We start from the raw sequence: 20,286 nt of genomic DNA, 5'->3' as shown, positions 1-20,286 counted from the left end.
AATATACCCTCCCATTACAGATTGGACTTTTAGAGTGCACTTTTTAGTGATCATAGATCAGTCTATATTTGGTTTCTACTCCCACCGTCCTTAGGTCTACATCATCACAGGAGCTGGAGGAAATATCCTACAATAGATCACAATTTCTAACCTATATCCTTCCTATCTCTATCCCTGTCCCTTTTTAAAAACACCCTAGACACGGCATTGTCTTGACTATTCATGTTAGTGAGGCACAAACCAATGACATGTTACAGTATTTTGCTTATCTAACAGAACTGCCTATCCTTTACATCCTGACCTGTCAATTCTCATCTCTCGCTTTAACCATTGGACTCCGGGAGGGGGAGGGAGTCAATGGGGGAGGGGGTAAAGAATGTATGGTATGTGTGGGCGTCAACAAAACGCGGGGTATGGGGAACGACACATTGATACAATGTATTCATTTGCGTATTACATGTATCTTTCATGGTAGTGACTAGTTATATGTTGATTGTCAAACATTTAAACGCGTTTTGTGTTCAGAATATTAATACTAACCGTACTCAATAAGAAGGTTATTTGATTATATCTTGAAACGCACCTCTATAGTATGCGCAATGGTTTGGTCTGTAGTAGGTGGGACTCATGAGTGGTCAGCAGGACGTCGTAGATCAATGAACTGAACTGAGTTTTGATGCCTGGGTTGGACGACACTTTGGTGGGATTAAACCATATAACCTACGCAGTGTAGCCTATGTTAGGTAGCCTACGGATGTGACAACGCGACAAGGACATTTGAATCAGGATCGAAAACGGAGTTTATTTCAAACCCGGTCGATATGCGGATTTTTTCCAAATAAACCCACTGGCTTTTAATAAACGGGTCTGCATGTAGCTGAATTTTTGTGGGGAAACAAGCTTTTTTAAAATCTCGGAATAACTGGAATAGGCTATCCAGGATGATCTTTGCAAACACTGCCAACCCGTTGAAGAGCACATATCGGAAGCAGGTAGGCCAAAAAAGCCCTGGCTGGGATGGTCCAAAACGGTGCCATAAGTCCCTTGAACGCATCCAATTCGAATGTGCGTACGGCCCAGCTGTCTTATCACCTCAGTTAACACGGTCACGAGAAGCGACAGTCGTTATTATAGTGTTATAACACCGCTCACCGACAGTCAGGTTGCAAAGTGATGTAGTGTGACTGTCCGTAGCTAGCTACACTACATTTTGGTCAAGTATGTTCTGTGCATTAGTGTCCATTTTATATTATCGGCTTTGTCCTTGAATTAGCATTACAGAATAGCCTATCTAGCAACTTTTATTGTATTAGGCCCTAATGGCTTATAACAACTATCATCCAAATAGATTCATTCCCTAAATAGGATAATATTTTTTAACATTCAGATACGAATTGCTCATTCAGAAGGTAACTGATGAAGGAACATGCCTATATGATGTATGATATAATTACGCATTAACTTACTGGAGGACAGAGGGAGAGAGAGACCCTCCGCATGGTCCAGGTAACCCAGGTTTAGATGCTGAACATTTGTTAGGCCTACTGCTATAATAACACATTGCTATAATGTTCACAAGAAGAATCACCTATACTCTGAACATACACCGTTTTATTCCCCCGGCTATTCAAATGTAGGCCTACGTTATTCTATCTCTACCTCCCCAAGTCTTGAAGGAGAAATCCATGATTTCTCCAGCATGTTTTTAATGAAAATAGGCCACGCAGCTCACACACAAATGTATGGCATTTAAATTGTAGTTCATATGTCCCATTTGTTCGATTCCTTGTAGGTTTGAATAGAATAGCAATAGAATAGAACAGAGTAATATAGAATAGAATAGTTATGATGATGCATAGCTACAGAAGGCACTGCAGGCCTACTACAGCTTAGATTCCTGGTTGGTATTGTTAGAATAGAACATGCTTTGTATAGACCGAGTACTGATACAGTAGGCCCTGCTCACCTGTGTTTTGGTTCGCCCCAGTAGGCCTTCTATGAGCGGCATACTCAGCTTCTGCCTAATGTGGGTCAGTGTGCTGGAGTGAACATGGGTGTTCATGCATCTATAATGAGCCTTTTCAGGTGTAGCTACCTATGCAGTGGTTCTGTACCACTACTCTGTAGTTCACCACTGATTCAGCCATCTAGTCCACAAGATGGAGGTGATTGCGATTTGTAGCTATATCCGCCCTGAATGATTCCAATAGGCCTAATAATCAGGTAGTCATCTAAATGAGTTGGTACTTTAGTCCTTCTTTACCACTCCACATTGTAGTTCACCACTGATTCCAACCTGGACTCAGGGGAAGAGGTAACATAGTACATGTAACTCCGGGACACCCCAATTAGTATGATATGTTACGTTTCGTATGGTATGTATTCATTTGTGGATGTCCGTCATCCATTTCATATGATATGTTCAGAATTTCCAAAACTTATGCTATGTTATGAATTCCAACTTGTGGCTAACGTTAGCTAGGTGGCTAATGTTAGCTAGGCTAAGAGTTAGGGTTAGGAGTTAGGTTAAAGAGTTATGGTTAGCTAACACCCTAACTAGTTGCAAAGTAGCAAAACATTTGTAAGTAGTTGCAAAGTTTCTAATTAGCTACAATGCACAAGTTGTCACGCAACCTTTGGGATGCTAGACGTACACGTTATACGCCCGATGCAGAAATTGCTGTGCCATTTCCTGATTGCTAAAAATCTAATAGTTAGCCTAATTTCAGTTTGTGACCAAATAAACTAGTATAGTGTAGAGAATCATTGTACCATCTAAACCTCTGTGAAGTATTTTCCATAAGCAAATATATTGTTGTTTCAGCTGTTTGAAGCTGGTGTACAAAACCGAAAGTAAAAGACACAACAACAAAACTTAAGAACGGGAAGCATAGAAAACAGATCTACTGCTTCTTAGACTTGCGTTCAAGTAGAATGATAGCTCTAGGTGAATTTGGTTGTGTTGCCCAAAAAGTGACATATTGCCACTTTAAGTAACCTTCTGTCTTATGTAACCATACCAAACGTAGCCTATACTAATTTCCGTGCTCCCGAATTTACGTTTACTAAATCAAATCACATTTTATTTGTCACATGCGCCGAATACAAAAAGTGTAGACATTACCGTGAAGTGCTTACTTACACGCCCTTAACCAACAATGCAGTTCAAGAAATAGAGTTAAGAAAATATGTACTAAATAAACTAAAGTAAAAAATAAAATAAAAAATAAAATAACAATAATGAGGCTGTATACAGGAGGTACCGGTACCAAGTCAATGTGTGGGGGTGCAGGTTAGTCGAGGTAATTTGTACATGTAGGTAGGGGTAAAGTCACTGCATAGATAATAAACAGCGAGTAGCAGCAGTGTAGAAACAAAGGGGGGGGGGTCAATGTAAATAGTCCAGGTGGCCATTTGATTAATTTTTCAGCAGTCTTACAGTATGGCTTGGGGGTAGAAGCTCTTAAGGAGCCTTTTGGATGTAGACTTTGCACTTCGGTACCGCTTGCCGTGCAGTAGCAGAGAGAACATTATGACTTATGGGTTGACTGGAGTCTTTGACAATTTTTGGGGTCTTCCTCTGACACCGTCTAGTATATAGGTCCTGGATAGCAGGAAGCTTAGCCCCAGTGATGTACTATGTTACGTCTAGTCTATGAGACCGGGCTGCTGATTCAACCATCTAGTCCACAAGATGGAGGTGATTGTGTGTCGATTCTGTCGGTAGGCTTAGTATATCTCCACCCATAAAGATATCCATAGGCATAATCATCTGTTGTTTATCTGAATTAGTTATGCAATGGCTCTTCATTCTTTGCTTTGTCAAAGATTCTAGTCCACAAGATGGAGGTGATTATGTGTGCATTCTGTGGGTAGGCTTAGGATATCGCCATCCTAAACTATATAAGTAGTCCCAGCCCTAATTCAATGTGGTGGCCATCTTAATGTAATTTAGCTCACCATTTTGTTTTGGTAAATATGTTTTCAAATGGTGGAAGGCAGAACATGTTTTTTCTTAATCCACAGATGAATTGGTCTGCCGCATGCCATTGTAGATTTTCCTGGAGTGGCTTCTGCGGGGTTGGAGCTATTTTAATGAGTAAGAGGAAGGAAATGCCTTGCAGAGGAGGGCTCTGGTTTGCCTCAGAGAATGTGTGGTAGTTTCCCACTGACACACCAGACCAGACTGTAGTACTAGGAAGGAACCGTGATGGGAGGAGTGTAGACAGCACCCCACGCAAGAATGTCACCAGGGAAATAGCCTAGTGGCAGGTAGGCTAGCGGTTAGAGCATTGGGCTAGTAACCAAAAGGTTGCTAGTTTGAATCCCTGACCTGAAAGTGTGACAAGTCTGTTATTGTTGCCTTGAGCAAGGCACTTAACCCTAGGGTAGAACCAGGGTGACGATTTGTTCCTGACCATGTGACTAGGAAAAACTCCTACCCCTATTCATCTCATTATATTTCACTGCCGACATTCTGGAGCTTGGTGAAATGGAAAAACTCCATGCTAGAAAATTCTAGAAAGAACAGTAGTGCTGAATGTCTTTTCACCAGGCATAATGGGACCCATGTCATCTAAAAAATGTAGACTTTTAAATCATCTGTCCATAGGACATTCTTCCGAGAGTCTTGATGATCATCCAGGTGCTTTTTGGCAAACTTGAATCAACTTTGGATGAGATGGGTCCAATTATCTCTGGTGAAAACCAAACACTGCATTCCACAGTAAGAACCTTATACCAACGGTCAAGCATGGTGGTTGTAGTGTGATGGTTTGGGGATGCTTTGCTGCCTCGGGACCTGGACAACTTGCCTTAATAGAAGGAACCATGAATTCTGCTCTGTATCAGAGAATTCTACAGGAGAATGTCAGCCCATCGGTCTGTGAGCTGAAGCTGAAGTGCAGCTGGGTCACGCAGCAAGACAATGATCCAAAACACACAATCAAGTCTACATGAAAATGGTTAAAAAGCAACACATATGAAGTTCAGGAATGGCCTAGTCAAAGTCCAAACCTTATCCCAAATTGAGATGTTCTAGCAGGACTTGAAACGAGCAGTTCATGCTTGAAAAACCACATATCCTTGAGTTAAAGCAGTTCCGCATGCAAGAGTGGGCCAAAATTCCTCCACATCGATGTGAGAGACAGATCGACAACTATAGGAAGTATTTGGTTGCAGTCATTGCATCTAAAGGTGGCACAACCAGTTATTGAGTGTAAGGGGCAATTACTTTTTCACACAGGGTAATTATTGGGTGTTGCACACTGCAACTTTGTTAATTAAATAAATAAAATAAATATATATATTTCTAATATTAGGTTTTTGTTGAAGATCTGATAACATTTAGTATAAAAAATGTACAAAAATAGAGAAAATCAGAAAGGGGGCACATACTTTTTCACAGCACTGTGTGTGTATATAACACGGAACAAAAAATATAAACGCAACATGTCAAGTTTTGGTCCCATATATCATGAGCTGAAATAAATGATCCCAGATATTTTCCATACGCACAAAAATCAAATTTCTCAAAAATGTTGTGCACAAATGTGTTTACATCACCACTAGTGAGCATTTCTCCTTTGCAAAGATAATCCATCGATCTGACAGCTGTGGCATATCAAGAAGCTAATTAAACAGCATGATCATTAGACCTTGTGCACCTTGTGCTGGGGACTATAAAAGGCCACTCTAAAATGTGCAATTTCGTCACACAACAACATGTTAAAAATGGCTCAAGTTCTGAGGGAGCGTGCAGTTGTCATGCTGACTGTAAGAATGTCCACCAGAGTTGTTGCCAGAGAATTGAATGTTCATTTCTCTACTATATGCCGCCTCCAACGTCGTTTTCGAGAATTTGGCAGTACGTCCAACTGGCCTCATAACCGCAGACCACGTGTAACCACGCCAGCCCAGGGCCTCCATATCCAACTTCTTCACCTACGGGATCGACTGAGACCAGCCACCCAGGCAGCTGATGAAACGGTGTGTTTTCACAATTGAAGACTTTCTGCACAAACTGTCAGAAACCGTTTCAGGGAAGCTCATCTGCATGCTCATCGTCCTCACCAGGGTCTTGACCTAAATGCAGTTTAGCGTCGTAACCGATGGCCACTGGCCCGCTGGAGAAGTGTGCTCTTCACAGATGAATAGCTGATGCACTAGCTCAACAGATTACACAATCTCACCACTACGGTCAGTTGTAGCAGGGTGCTGTCAACTACTATATATACTACTATATTTAGCTATAGACTAGCTGGGGGGTGGGGGGCACTGTTTTGCCTTGCGTGTCAGGAAGCGGAAGCTAGGTATATAGCTGAGCCTTGTTGACAGTCTGTGCTCAGTGCCGTGGGTCTTATCAGCTACCTGCGTCTCACCTTGAGTAAAAGCATGAAAAACATCATGATACTGTGTACGTTTCCTGCCAGGAATTGACTTGACTGTAGACAGTTGTGTCTTCAGGAATCTGCTGAGGCTGTTGTTTATGTGTTTTCTGGGTGTGGCACAAAGGCCACAGGAGGCCATGTTTCATATTTCCGTAGGCAAGGGACACCAGTTTGTCTCTGTGTGTGTTTGTGTGTCTGTGTACGTGAGGGGTGTGTGTGTCTGTGTGTCTGTACACGTGAGGGTGTGTGTGTGTGTCTGTGTGTGGGTGTGTCTTTGTCTGCGTGCATATATGTGTGTGTATTTGCCTGCTTACCGGTGTGTGTGTTAAGTCAGTGGCATTGTGTGTACCTGATGTCCTCTCTTGTCTCTCTCCTGTGTAAATACCATGTAACTTACAAATCTGTCTGAGTTTAAACTCGTCTCTAGTCTTTCCAGGAATTTCCATTTCTTTCCTGGTTGAGACACAAACACCCACGTTAAAGGAGGGCAACGGAGTGACCGTGTGTTTACTGTGTACCTGACCGTGTTTCTTCCTTGCAGTCGTACCCCATGGCTCCAGCCAGCCCCAGCACGGTGAGCACCAGCAGCAACAGCAGCACCACAGGATGGGACCAGCTCAGCAAAACGAACCTGTACATCCGCGGCCTGCCTCCAGCAACCACTGACCTGGACCTGGTCAAGCTCTGCCAGCCGTGAGTACTGCTCAGCACACACACACACACACACACACACACACACACACACACACACACACACACACACACACACACACACACACACACACACACACACACACACACACACACACACACACACACACAAGCACTGACTGACTTACACACATTATTATGATGAATTAGAACAGCTTGTTCCAACTATATATGCCAATAGCATATTCATGTGGCCCATGCATGAACCAAGCATAGAGGCCACTAGCTAGCATCCCTCCAACCAACTAAACCATGGGAACTGTGATACATGATACAGATACATGATACTGTATCTGTAGAGACGAGAGATTAGGGAACGTGACTGTTTTCTACAGTATTGGGATTGGTGAATGCAGCAATTGTCATGTTTTGTTGGGTTTGTCTCTGTGCGCCTCTGGCCTCTGGACCAAAAAGCATATGGAGCGAAGCATTCAACCATGTTACCCGGGGCAACAGCCGCTGTTGCTGTGTTGTTTGCTTGTGTTTTGCTCCCAACGGTGTTCAGCCTGCTCGCCGGGCACCAAGCAGAAATGAAAGAGCCTTTCATTGCAACCAGGCCTAATGTTAGCCGAGCGTTTAGTTCAACCAAAGCATGATGCACGTCCTTAAAATACCAGTTCCGCAAAACGGCTTGGCATCATTTCAACTCGGGTATTTCTGTCTGAGTTTGAGCGCAGTTTATGACGCAGGCTGTTTTTCAAGTACGGTAACACGGGCGTGTTGACATGAACAAATAGTTAGGCTATGCTAGGCATCTAGCGTTTTCTCTTTGGTCTAGCGTTAGGCTGCTCTTTGACATAATGTCGGCTGTTGTAGCAATGTTTGTTATCTCTTTATATACCTACATCCCACCACACATATTTTCCATATTATGGATGTTTGTAGCTAAGTCCCTGTGTGGGGAGTCAATTTGTTATTTTTACAGTGCCCAAAGCTTTCAGAGTTTCATACATACATTTGTATGCCACTGTGTAAATACTGCAGTGTGTGTTCGCATGGATTGCATTAACCTCTTGTCTTTAGCCTGTTGTAAGTATTGACGTCATTCAGTGACTCGGCAGAAGTGCCTTTTAGTATGCCCGTTAGTACGAGGTTTTCATTCGGGTTAAAGACACAATGTGGTTAAAAGATACAATAATGAATTGATTCTCTTAAATGAGTCCACTGAAATAACATGGTGTGCTGTGTGGTCATTAAGGCTCAATATGTTCCCTCCAAGCCTCACAACCCGGTTGCCTCACCCGGCTTACATGGCTGCCTTTTTCTCAGCGATGATGTCATGCATTCTTGTGCAAGCCTAGCGTTCTGACTCCCGGCCCTTGTTGTAGAAGTTTAGCAGTAGAGCAACACTCTGTCATATAGGGCATACAGTATTTTTTTAAACAAATTCATATATTTGAAGCTAAAATGAACCCCCCCCCCCCAGCAAGTGGTTGAAATGACGTAACTGCAACCATATCTGGTTTATTAACTGATTGTATTGTCATCATTTCAACCAGCTTTAACCACTGAGCCTTCATAACACATACTGTACCAAATAAAGAGGATGGGGTAGATTGAGATATAGTTTGACCTTTAAAACAATAATGTATGCATATTGTAGTGATAATCAATACAATTAAAGGATAAGAGAGCAACATCCTGTTATTAACATTTGATTCTTCTTGTGTTCATAGATACGGCAAGATCGTGTCGGCAAAGGCCATCCTCGATAAAACAACTAACAAATGTAAAGGTCAGTATCATGTATTCTAATATTGATCTCCTTTTCTCCAATTTATCGAAACAACTGATACATTTTACGGTTGTCAGATAGTATCACACATTGGTATGCTACTCAGCAAATGCATTTGCAATGTAATGTAAAGCAAACTAATGTCAAGTTGTACTACTGTATATGACGGTTGTTTCTTTGCTCCTCCTCCTCCTCCAGGGTATGGATTTGTGGACTTTGACAGCCCTGCAGCAGCCCAGAAGACGGTCCATGCCCTAAAGACCAGTGGGATACAAGCCCAGATGGCTAAGGTGAGAGGAACTCTGTGTTCTTCTGTTAGCAGAACAACAGACTGTCTGTCTCGTAGCACAGCAACTACTAAGTCATGTGCTCTGGTTAGGATACTCCTGGTTAGCATGTTGTGCTGTGTTATGAGTTAGCATGTTATGCTAATGTTCCATTCCACGTCTCTGTTTTGTAAATTACAACGACAGCTTATTTGCAGCAGTAGACTGTGTGTGTATGCATTTAACTGTGTGTGTGTGTGTGTGCATTTAACTGTGTGTGTGTGTGTGTGTGTGTGCATTTAACTGTGTGTGTGTGTGTGTGTGTGTGCATATGTTTGTGTGTGTGTATGTGTGTGTGTAAAGCAGAGCAGCAGAGTTAGTCACATGACCCCAGCTGACTGGCTGGCTGTTCAGGCGGTGACCCCATTCACGTTCTCAAATGAAGCCAGATGTCCTCCCTTCCCTCTCCCGCTCGCTGCCAAAAAACAGTCGGTCCACACGCACGCACAGAACAGGACGGACAGCTTTCTGCTGCTATGCAAATATTATGACTGTCTGTCTCGTAGCACAGCAACCACTAATTCATGTGCTCTGGTTAGGATACTCCCAGGTAGCATTTTATGCTGTGTTATGAGTTAGTATGTTATGCTAACGTTCCATGTCCAGTTACTGATGTTATGCTTATTAGTTTGAATACTTCTTTGGTGAAATAGGGTGGTCTTTTTTTCAGCCTCAACCTATGATTTGAACAACTCCACTTCTCCAGTGGTGGAAAAAGTGCCCAATTGTCATACTTGAGTAAAAAAATAAAGATACCTTAATAGAAAATGACTGAAGTAAAAGTGAATGTCGCCCGGTAAAATTCTACTTGAGTAAAAGTCTAAACGTATTTGGTTTAAAATATACGTAAGTGTCAAAAATAAATGGAATTGCTCAAATATACTTAAGTATTAAAAGTAAAAGCGCAAGTATAAGTCATTTCAAATTCCTTATATTAAGCATACCTGACAGCACCATTTTCTTGTTTTTTTAAATTTACAGATAGTCAGGGGCACACTCCAACATTCAGACATAATTTACAAACAAAGTTTGTCCACCAGGTTCAGAGGCAGAAAGGATGACCAGGGATGTTTTGTTGATAAGTGCGTGAATTTGACCATTTCCTGCTAAGCATTCAAAATGTACTTTTGGGTGTCAAGGAAAATGTATGGAGTAAAAAGTACAATATTTTCTTAAGGAATGTATTTTTTATATAAGTACTTTAACACCACTACTCTCCTCCCTCTCCCAGTTTCACTGGTTTCACTTTTCCAAATACATTTCTCTCTGTCAGCACATTTCTGCTATCTCTCTCTCTCTCTCTCTCAGGGACCTGTGTCTAGCTAGCTCCTGTATTTCTGCCGAGGCCAGCAGAACACAGTGTGCCTGTATGGTAGCTGCATAACTGTACTGCTTAGCTGTTGAGTTCGTAATGGTAAAGATGGGAGAACTGAACCAGGTGTTAAATCTAAAAAGGAGAGAGAGATGCGTAGAAAATAGAAAAAGAGACCAGTCGCCATTATGAGCGAATCAAGGGCCATTGAAACTCAAGTCCTTGATAACGCATTTACAGAGTTGTTGACTGAAGGCCCCACATGACCTGGACGTGACCGTCACTACGGCAACACACAACCCTAGCTAACTCATGTTCAGTTGTGGTTTTTGTTGTTGTTATGGCTTGGATATCCTGGCTTGGATATCATCACGTGTCAACGCATAATTTTGATCCGAGTGAAATGTTCATGTAATTGTCCTTCGAGTGCTATTGTGGTTTAAGTTGGTGTTGCCGTCCAAATCACCATAGATTCTTTGGAGGAAAATGATCCTGATACCCCTCTATTCATTTCTCTGTCCTTCTCTCTAAGCAGCAACAGGAGCAGGACCCCACCAACCTGTACATCTCCAACCTGCCAGTGTCTGTAGACGAGCAGGAGCTGGAGGGGCTGCTGAGGCCTTTTGGACAGGTCATCTCCACCCGCGTCCTCAGAGACTACAGCGGGGCCAGCAGAGGGGTCGGCTTCGCCAGGTGAGAACATCTCAATGCTCCGTAACAGTTTGACGGAGGGCCATGTTGGTAACTCGAAGGGTTGTGGGTTCAAATCCTGCTACTTTTTCTAATTTAGGTCCCATTGATTCATGTGTGACTTATGTCTACTATTCTCAGGATGGAGTCCAAGGAGATGTGTAACTCAGCCATAGCCCACTTCAATGGGAAGTTTATCAAGACGGCGCCTGGAACTATGGGTAAGGTCTATTTTCTCTTATTCTCTTTCATGCTTTGGCCTGCGATGCTCACTTTTTGGTTTCGCTAACGGTGAGGATGATGTGTTTTTTTCTCTCCAGCTCCCTCTGAGCCCCTGCTGTGTAAGTTTGCCGATGGTCAGAGGAAGAGGCACAGCCACAGTCCATACATCCCCAGCGGTCGCACTTGGCCCCGAGAGGGAGAGCTCAGACTTGTAAGTGCCTCTCTGTCCGTCTCATCTGTCTGGATGTCTCTGTGGGTGGACCCACAACTGCAAGTTTTCTCTCCCTGCCAGACTAATAAAGGCCATTTTAAGAATAAATGCAATGACCTCATTTCTAGTGTTGACTGACTTGCCCAGGGCCCAGTGTTAATCCTATCCTGAGAGACCAGTTCATTATAGCAGGGGTTTATTAACTTTTTCACTCGGGTCCCCCTTCCAACATTCACCCCCCTCGGCAGTTGAACACACGCACCTTGTCTATTTCTATGGGCACAAGAACTGTTCATGACTAGTGGTGTAAAGTACTTAAGTAAAAAATACTTTAAAGTACTACTTAAGTCGTTTTTTGGGGTATCTGTAGTTTACTATTATTATTTTTGACTACTTTTACTTTTACTTCACTACATTCCTAAAGAAAATAATGTACTTATTTCTCCATACATTTTCCCTGACACCCAAAAGTCCTCGTTACATTTTGAATGCTTAGCATGACAGTAAAATGGTCAAATTTGCGCACGTATCAAGAGAACATCCCTGGTCATCCCTACTGCCTCTGATCTGGCAGACTCAATAAACACACATGCTTCGTTTGAGTGTTGGAGTGTGCCCCTAGCTATCCAAAAACTATGAAAGGGTGCTGTCCGGGTTTGCTCATATAAGGAATTTGAAATGATTTATACTTTTACTTTTACTTTTGTACTTAAGTATATTTGAGCAATTACATTTACTATTGATACTAGTATATTTAAAACCAAATACTTTTGGACTTTTACTCAAGTAGTATTTTACTGGATGACTTTTACTTTTACTTGAGTCATGTTCTATGAAGGAATCTTTACTTTTACTCAAATATGACTATTGGGCATTTTTTTCCACCTCTTGTTGGCGGACTGAATTTTGCAGGTTTAAAGCTTATGTCCTGCAGTTCTACACAATTCTACTGGTGCCCCCCCTGCTGACCCCAGGGGGGGGGGGCACGCCCCACAGTTTAGGAACCACTGCATTAGTGCATAGTGCCATTACAGATCATGGTACTGATTTAATGGTTGGTATTGGGATGCTAATGTGACGGTTAGATGATAAGGATCTGGCTTTGTGTGACGGTTCTGTTTTGTCCTACCAGGGCGGGATGACTCTCACCTACGACCCCACCTCAGCTGCTATGCAGAACGGCTATTATGCCTCTCCCTACACCCTAACGGCCAATAGAATGATGGCTCAGCAAGCCATGTCTCCCTACATGTCTCCTGTCACCTCCTACCAGGTAGGCACTTCATTATCCTGGAGTTAATTCAATATAAATGATCAAAAGATGATAGTCGCTTTGGATGAGAGCGCCTGCTGAATGACTCAAATGTAAATGTTATGTAAATATGAAGAATGTGGCATGAGGTTAACCCTACCCTTTCATGTGGCAGGTACAGAATCCTTCCTGGATGGCCCACCAGCCTTACATCATGCAACACCCAGTAAGAGAAATGAAATGATGTCTTTCTTACTCCACACACACAGAGCTAGAAAATATGTGTCAGACTTCATTTTTTTTGTACCCTGGTACAAAAACACAGTGATAGAAGCTAATTCTTACTCAATTCATAGAGCTATACATGTAGACACTACAGACATACTGCCAGTAAACATTTAATTGGACGATGTATACCATGCGTGTCTCATACATACGACTAATAATATAGTTAGTCGACTATTTCCCATATACAAAATCATAGTGAAGAAAATGGTTAAATAAATATCCAGGGGCGCAACTTTGGTTTTAGAAGTGTGTGGGGGGGGGGACATATACACTACCGGTCAAATGTTTTTAGAACACCTACTCATTCAAGGGTTTTTCATTATGTTTACTTTTTTCTACATTCTAGAATAATAGTGAAGACATCAAAACTATGAAGTAACACATATGGAATCATGTAGTAACCAAAAAAGTGTTAAACAAATCAAAATATATTTTATTTTTGAAATGCTTCAAATAGCCACCCTTTGCCTTGATGACAGCTTTGCACACTCTTGGCATTCTCTCAACCAGCTTCATGAGGTAGTCACCTGGAATGCATTTCAATTAACAGGTGTGCCTTGTTAAAAGTCAGTTTCGCCCCTGTATATATCTTATTCCACTGATAGTATATGTTGAGAGGCTGACATATGACATGTTACCTCAGTTAAAAATACCCTGATTCAAAAACGGAGTGTGTTACTTTAATCAGCAAGTTCTGCTGATGCTGCAGAATAAACACCCCCAAAATCTGTGTGGGAAGAGAACAGAACAGAACAAAACAGAGCCGAGCCCAGTTCTGGGAACCGGAACATTCCCTCATATTTCAGTGAGTGCGGAACAAATCAATTGTTTTGATTATGATTTAAAGGGGAACCTCCCCTGGTGAGTTTAAGCTCTTGAGCTCTTTTCCTTTTATCATCTGGATGTGACACGGTGGATTAAGGTTGCGTCTGAATTTGCACCCTATTCCCTATATAGTGCACTATTTTTGACCAGAGCCTGAGACAAAAGCAGAGAGCTCTCTTTTCCTGTAGCTAACTGACTCTGGGGCTCTGGTCAAAAGTTGTGCACTATGTAGGAAACAGGGCAGGGGTATTCAACTCTTACCCTACTAGGTCCAGAGCCTGCTGGTTTTATGTTCTGCCTAATAATGAATTGTACCCACCTGGTCTCCCAGGTCTAGATCAGTCCCTGATTAGAGGTTGAACAATGAAAAATGGTCCAAAGTTGAGTTTGAGGGAAAAGGGTGTAATTTGGGACCGAGATACATCTGTGCCTCTCTGGCCTCTAGTTCTCTGCTCCCACTGCTGTATGGAGCCAACAGGAAATGCCTGCAGCAGATACGGTCTTATGACTGAACGATTTTCATCCTCTCAGCAGATGGTTTCAAGTAGAACAAGTGTCTGTGTCTGTTTCCCCCCATTTTGACAAGGAAATGGTACATTCCCTCAAGGCCTTTTGGCTTATACGGATGGCCTTGAGGCCTAAAAAATATGTATTTTTGGGGGGTGCTGAGCTTGTCTGATTAATCTAACCAACTTGAAGTCACAAGTTACACTTGGTTAGTGCAGAGCTGTTAGTGCTTTGTGAGATTGTTTCAGTTTCTGTTAGATTATTACAAAATAATCACGGTTTTATTTTTATTTATTTTTTATTTATTTTTACATTAAATGCACTATGCAGTATGTGGGTTGAATGCTGTAACAACACAGAATAAAACTATTATTGATGGTAGTGACTGACCATTACTGCTTATCACTTATTAACCATCATTTATTCACATTAATATAGTTTCATCAAATATTTTATTTGATGACTTTATTATTTTATTCCAAGTCATTATCTCATCTCTATAGCTGCTGCCACTGCTGTCTGACAAAATCACTATTTTAGTAGTTCTTCAAATTAAATAAGGCATACTTTTATGACTGCTGAAAACCAACTATCAAACACTTAGATCCTGCATTTTCAAGCTCACGAAGCAACTCTGTTCTATCCCTCTCGTTCTCTGTTCTCTGTCTCCATGTCTGCCCCGCACAGATCGGACAAGTTTAAACCGGGCACACAATGGATTATGGTCATTGTAGTTAATTACCATGTTTCCCTCGCTAAACTATATAGAATATTGGCCTGTTTGAAACTACAACTCCCTACTATATCGCACAATTCAGGCTTGATCTGATTTATGTCTACAGAAAATCTGCACATCAAAGTCACCAAAAATAAATGAACAAAATGGAATTAAAATAATTTAACAGATGTCGGTCAATTAGTTGTTTAAATAAAAAAATAAAAAATAATCAACATTTGTTAGACTTGTTAATGTAATTAAGTGTAACCAGTCCCTGTTCAGCTCTGTCCTGAAGCAGTGTTATGAATTAGTTATTACAGTTAAACCTAACCACAAATTCCAATCATTTTAAAGACAGATATTTTTGCCTGCAGACCTTCCATTGATCCTCAATGGATTTGAGTATGAGGATGACCTTGTATTGATTCTAGAATTATAATATTTCTCTCTCTCTCTTTCTCTCTTTCTCTCTCTCTCTCTCTCTCTCTCTCTCTCTCTCTCTCACTCTCTCTCTCTCATTCTCTTTCTCTCTCTCTGCTACAGCAGGCTGTAATGTCGCCCTCTGTGGACCACACCATGACAATGCAGCCCACCGCCGTCATGACACAGCAGATGGGCCATCTCTCATTGGGCAGCAGTGGAGCGGTGAGGGGGATTCTGGGAAGTGGGAGGTGCAATTTAGTTAGTCTCATTTTACCTGATGCAAACTCAGATCTAAAGTGCACAGAGGCTAAGGAATATTGATTTGAGATTGGGTGATTTGAGATTGGGTGAAAATGAGTTGGCTACCTTCCGAGGGGTACAGTATCCCTTAAATCCCGATTTGAGCTAATCTAATATATTGTTGTTTTTCTTGTGACAGCAGTATATTTCAGCCAACGCTGCAGTCCAGGCAGCCTATATTCCTCAGTACGCCCACATGCAGCAGACAGCCGTAAGTTCCGAGGTTCGTCCTTGCCATCTCATTGTGTTGATCTCCTCTCATTCATCCATGTCTCATCATGAGTACAGCCATTTTACATAAATTTTGACATCCCATACCATTACTTACTTGATGGTGCTAATACCAGATATTAAGATGTGAAGTTACACAGTTTTTCCCTCTTCAGGAAAATGGTTCACAGCAACAAGTGGATTCGTCCAATAATTCGTCTCCCTACAGTCAACAGAGCAAGTAACGATAAGGTATGAGTCCCTATATGAGATGGAAGTGATAGTTTTAATTGTACTGTAGCACTGCTCATAGTAGGAGTAGTGATCCCGATCCTGATTGTGTTGTGTATTGTCAGGTGACTTCTGTGAGCAGTAATGGATGCTGTGGGCGCTGACTCATGATGTCACAGTCACAGCCTCTCCTGATTGGACCAGACCAGACTTCAGTAAGAACTCTTTTGCACAGCTTCAACCAAACAACTGTGTATGATGGAACCAACAGCAATGATACTATGGTGTGTAAAACGAAGACAGAGGTGTAAAAATGGACAAAACCAACAATTATTCCCCCCCCCCCCTTCAAAACAGGAAGAAATGTTTTATTTTGATAAACGAAAAGACGTGTATTTTTTACCACGGATTCTCCAAGTGGATGCAATGGGGCAAGTAGCCTACAGCGTGATGTTAAAAGATGCATGAGATTGATTCTTTTTTTTGTGGAATCTGTTGACTTAAGGAAAAAGAGATTTCCAATGGGTTTTATAGGTAGTTTATGAGCCAAGATATATAATGAAAAAAATGTTGCTTGCAAAAAGTGTTCATTTGGTGAGGTGTTACTGGTTTTTATTTTTGGTCTTTATAAGATATTATCATTCAATTAGGCTTCTAGGGTTAATGTCTGACATGATTTTCTGTATCAGATTAAATATGTAGAATTGGCCGTTTGGCAGCTGTCAATCAATCTATGAATAGAGAACTGATAGAGAAGCTAAAGAAGCAAATGTTTTGCCAAATAGATGATGGGTTGGATAATGTGCCTTCCGCTAACATCATAACAGTCATTTTTCATAGCCTGGCAGAATCTGAACTGATTCCCTGACGTTTCACTGTTTCACTTCATGGTGATCACAGTATTCAGTCTGGTCTAACCAGGCTACATTTAAAAGAACAGCCACTCTTAATTAGAACTCCTGTCAGTCCATAGTAAGGTCTCTTTGGACTTTGACAGCGTAGGTGTCTTGTTTTGTCATATTTCACACACAGCCAAGGATGTTGACCTCCATCAAATGCTACACCTACTGATCTCATCTCCCTAATTAAGACAATATAGCCTACAATTCAAATAAAAAACACAAATAGATTTAAAAGAAATGCAAGCTTGAAATTGTGAGGTAACGTCAAGGCGGCTGGATTTTTTTCTCTGCTATTTTTTACTTCAACAGACACAGTAATATTAATAGAAAATGCCTAACTTTAATGATGAAATTACAATCTGTTTTTACTTTACGCTAAATTGACGTGGTTGTCTTTAAAGAAAATGACATTTTTTGCTCTAATGGTCATCTTGACCATGCGTGGTCATGTGTGACTGGTTTTATCTACCTCAGAGTTCTGTCTGGGCTGGTATGGCTGGGTTTGCAGGTCCAGCCCGCCTCACCAGAGAAGAACACAAAAGCGACGGACCAAATTGCACCATTTTCCTTATGTAGTGCATTACTTTTGACCCATATGCTTTTCACATAGGGCTATGTTCAAAACATAGACTTAGATAGACATCACATCATTGTATTTATCCCATTATGGCGTCTGTGAGAGCACGGGCAGCTCCATTGAAGCCATCTCCATTTTGAAGTGCATTTCTTCTACTACTTCTGAGTTGGTAAACAAACTGAAAGGGTGCCCACTGGCATCTGTGTTGTTTGAACAGGTTTCAAGATAAGGTTGGTGATATACTGTCACCTGTAGTTATGGAATATTTACTCACAATTATAATTCATTGGCTGATACCTCGTGGTGACCTGGATGGAATTATGTGATCCTTCCTTAAAGGGATACTTCGGGATTTTGGCAGTGATGCCCTTTATCTACTAGCATGCTAGCAGATACCCATAGACTTCCAGTCATTGCGCTAACACTAGTTAGCATTGGCTCGCGAAACTACCTCTAACTTCAATGATACTGGACACAGAAACATAAAAATGGTATCCACAAATTCATTTGACTCTGGAGAAGTAGATAAAGGGCCTCATTGCCAATCCTGAAGTATCCCTTTAACCCATTGGAAGTCCCACCCAGTTGACTACTTCAAAATGGGGAAAGTCCTCGATGGCGCTGCCAAGCCAATAGGCTTCTGGGCACTAGAGTCCTCTATGTATCTCTATGGGTCAAAAGCGTTGCACTCTAAAGGAAATAGGATGCGATTTGGAATGCACCCAAAGCCAAGCTCAGGAGCTGGCCAATAGCAATTTTTACAATTCTTCCTCCTACTACTCTGTCCTCAAATAAAGAAACATTCTGTTTTGTTTAGTATAGTATCATGCTGAATCTTGTTTTTGTTGTGTTTTTCCGATATGAACATTATTACAGGTAGAATATGGTTTTAGCTCCGCCTTAGTTTTGGAGTCTCTTAAAAGAAAAACCAAGTGCTGCTTGTCGAACAGATGTTCCAATAGGCTGGGGAATGAGGTGATTTTTTTATTTTTTTATATTAGAGGAATGCAAACCCACCACGTGGTAGTGTAGGCGGCTAGACTTGATCTATTCTTCCCTTGAAACACACACACACACCTTCGTTGTATGGGACTTTGTGTTGGCAGTTAATGTGGTGAGGGGGCGGGTTGCAGAAGTCTGAAAGATGGAAGTTTAAATTGCAACCATACTATTTGTAGTCTTGCATAGCTAGCGATGTCTGAACCAAGTGCAATTCTGTGTCTGGATCAATAGGCTAGTTGTACAGCAAATTCCACCAACACTTGTGTGATAATAGACTGGCTGATGACGATAAATAAAATGAAATAGTAGTAATTTATGCAGTATGATAGATTTGTTTGTTTTACATGTCCGGGTGATGATGCTGCTGTGTATCATCAGTTAGAAAAAGAAAAATACGCTAATTTTGTATTTTTGTTTCTTTGTGTATGTTACAGCCATTGTTTCACCAGATTGTTCTACCAATCTTATCCTTGTGCTTTCCTTTATAAAAACATTTGAATAAAAACCCACCATGAATCAGCCCTATGAGGTGAGTTTGTTTAGTCATTTATGTCTTACATTTCATTTTTCGATGTAGTTGCTTACTAAATCTTAACTTGAACCCCTTTCAGTTACAGCTATTGTGGCTATTGTTTTGGTTAGAACGGGATATGACAAGAAGCATGTAATTTTACATAGTACCCTCCAAGCTCATCATTTAGCTCAGGGCCCTGGGTCTGAAGCCCGCCCCGTGCAACTGGGTCCTGGACTTCCTGATGGGCCGTCCCCAGGTGGAGAAGGTAGGAAACAACACCTCCACTACGCAGATCCTCAACACAGGTGCCCCACAAGGGTGCATGCTCAGCCCCCTCCCGCACTCCCTGTTCACCCATGACTGCGTCAATTATCGAGTTTGCAGACGACACAACACGCCTGATTACCAAGAACGACAAGACAGCCTACAGTGGGGAGGCGTCGGCCCTGGCGGAGTGGTACCAGGAAAATAACCTCTCCCTCAACGTCAACAAAATGAAGGAGCTGATCGTGGACTTCAGGAGACAGCAGAGGGAGCACCCCCCTATCCACATCGACGGGACCGCAGTGGAGAAGGTGAAAAGCTTCAAATTCCTTGGGGGAAAACATCACTGACAATCTGAAATGGTCCACCCACACAGACAGGAGACTGAAGAAATTCGACTTGGCCCCTAAGAACCTCACGAATTTCTACAGATGCACTATAGAGAGCATCCTGTCGGGCTTTATCACCGTCTGGTATGGCAACTGCACCGCCCGCAACCTCGTGGCTATCCAGAGGAAGGTGCCGTTCTGCCCAACACATCACCGGGGGCACACTGCCTGCACTGCAGGACGTATACAGCACCCAATGTCACAGAAAGTCCCAAAAAATCATCAAGGACATCAATCACCTGAGCCACAGCCTGCTGACCCCGCTATCATCCAGAAGGCGAGGTCAGT

The 20,286-nt window shown here is 42.0% G+C and overlaps 1 protein-coding gene across 9 annotated transcripts; it reads left to right on the top strand.

The window, feature by feature from the left end:
• The first annotated feature begins 456 nt into the window (after positions 1–456).
• LOC112266507 (RNA-binding motif, single-stranded-interacting protein 1) lies at positions 457–19,356 on the top strand. Of its 9 annotated transcripts, none has more exons than XM_042297008.1 (13): positions 457–992; positions 6,931–7,082; positions 8,777–8,835; positions 9,034–9,125; positions 11,006–11,166; positions 11,305–11,384; positions 11,484–11,596; positions 12,729–12,869; positions 13,024–13,074; positions 15,730–15,831; positions 16,049–16,132; positions 16,281–16,371; positions 16,476–19,356. In XM_042297008.1, the coding sequence occupies exons 1-12, from the start codon at positions 942–944 to the stop codon at positions 16,362–16,364; spliced, it is 1,170 nt and encodes a 389-aa protein (XP_042152942.1). In that variant the 5' UTR covers positions 457–941; the 3' UTR covers positions 16,365–16,371; positions 16,476–19,356. The 9 variants fall into 9 exon arrangements, with proteins under 9 accessions (XP_042152942.1, XP_042152944.1, XP_042152945.1 ...); XM_042297010.1 differs by having other exon boundaries at positions 458–992; positions 16,052–16,132; XM_042297011.1 differs by having other exon boundaries at positions 459–992; positions 11,009–11,166; positions 16,052–16,132.
• Positions 19,357–20,286: the final 930 nt, after the last annotated feature.

Source organism: Oncorhynchus tshawytscha, linkage group LG14, assembly GCF_018296145.1.
Source record: "Oncorhynchus tshawytscha isolate Ot180627B linkage group LG14, Otsh_v2.0, whole genome shotgun sequence".
Lineage (NCBI taxonomy): Eukaryota > Metazoa > Chordata > Actinopteri > Salmoniformes > Salmonidae > Oncorhynchus > Oncorhynchus tshawytscha.
The sequence above is the reverse complement of the archived record's forward strand: the minus strand, read 5'-3'. Positions and strand labels throughout refer to the sequence as shown.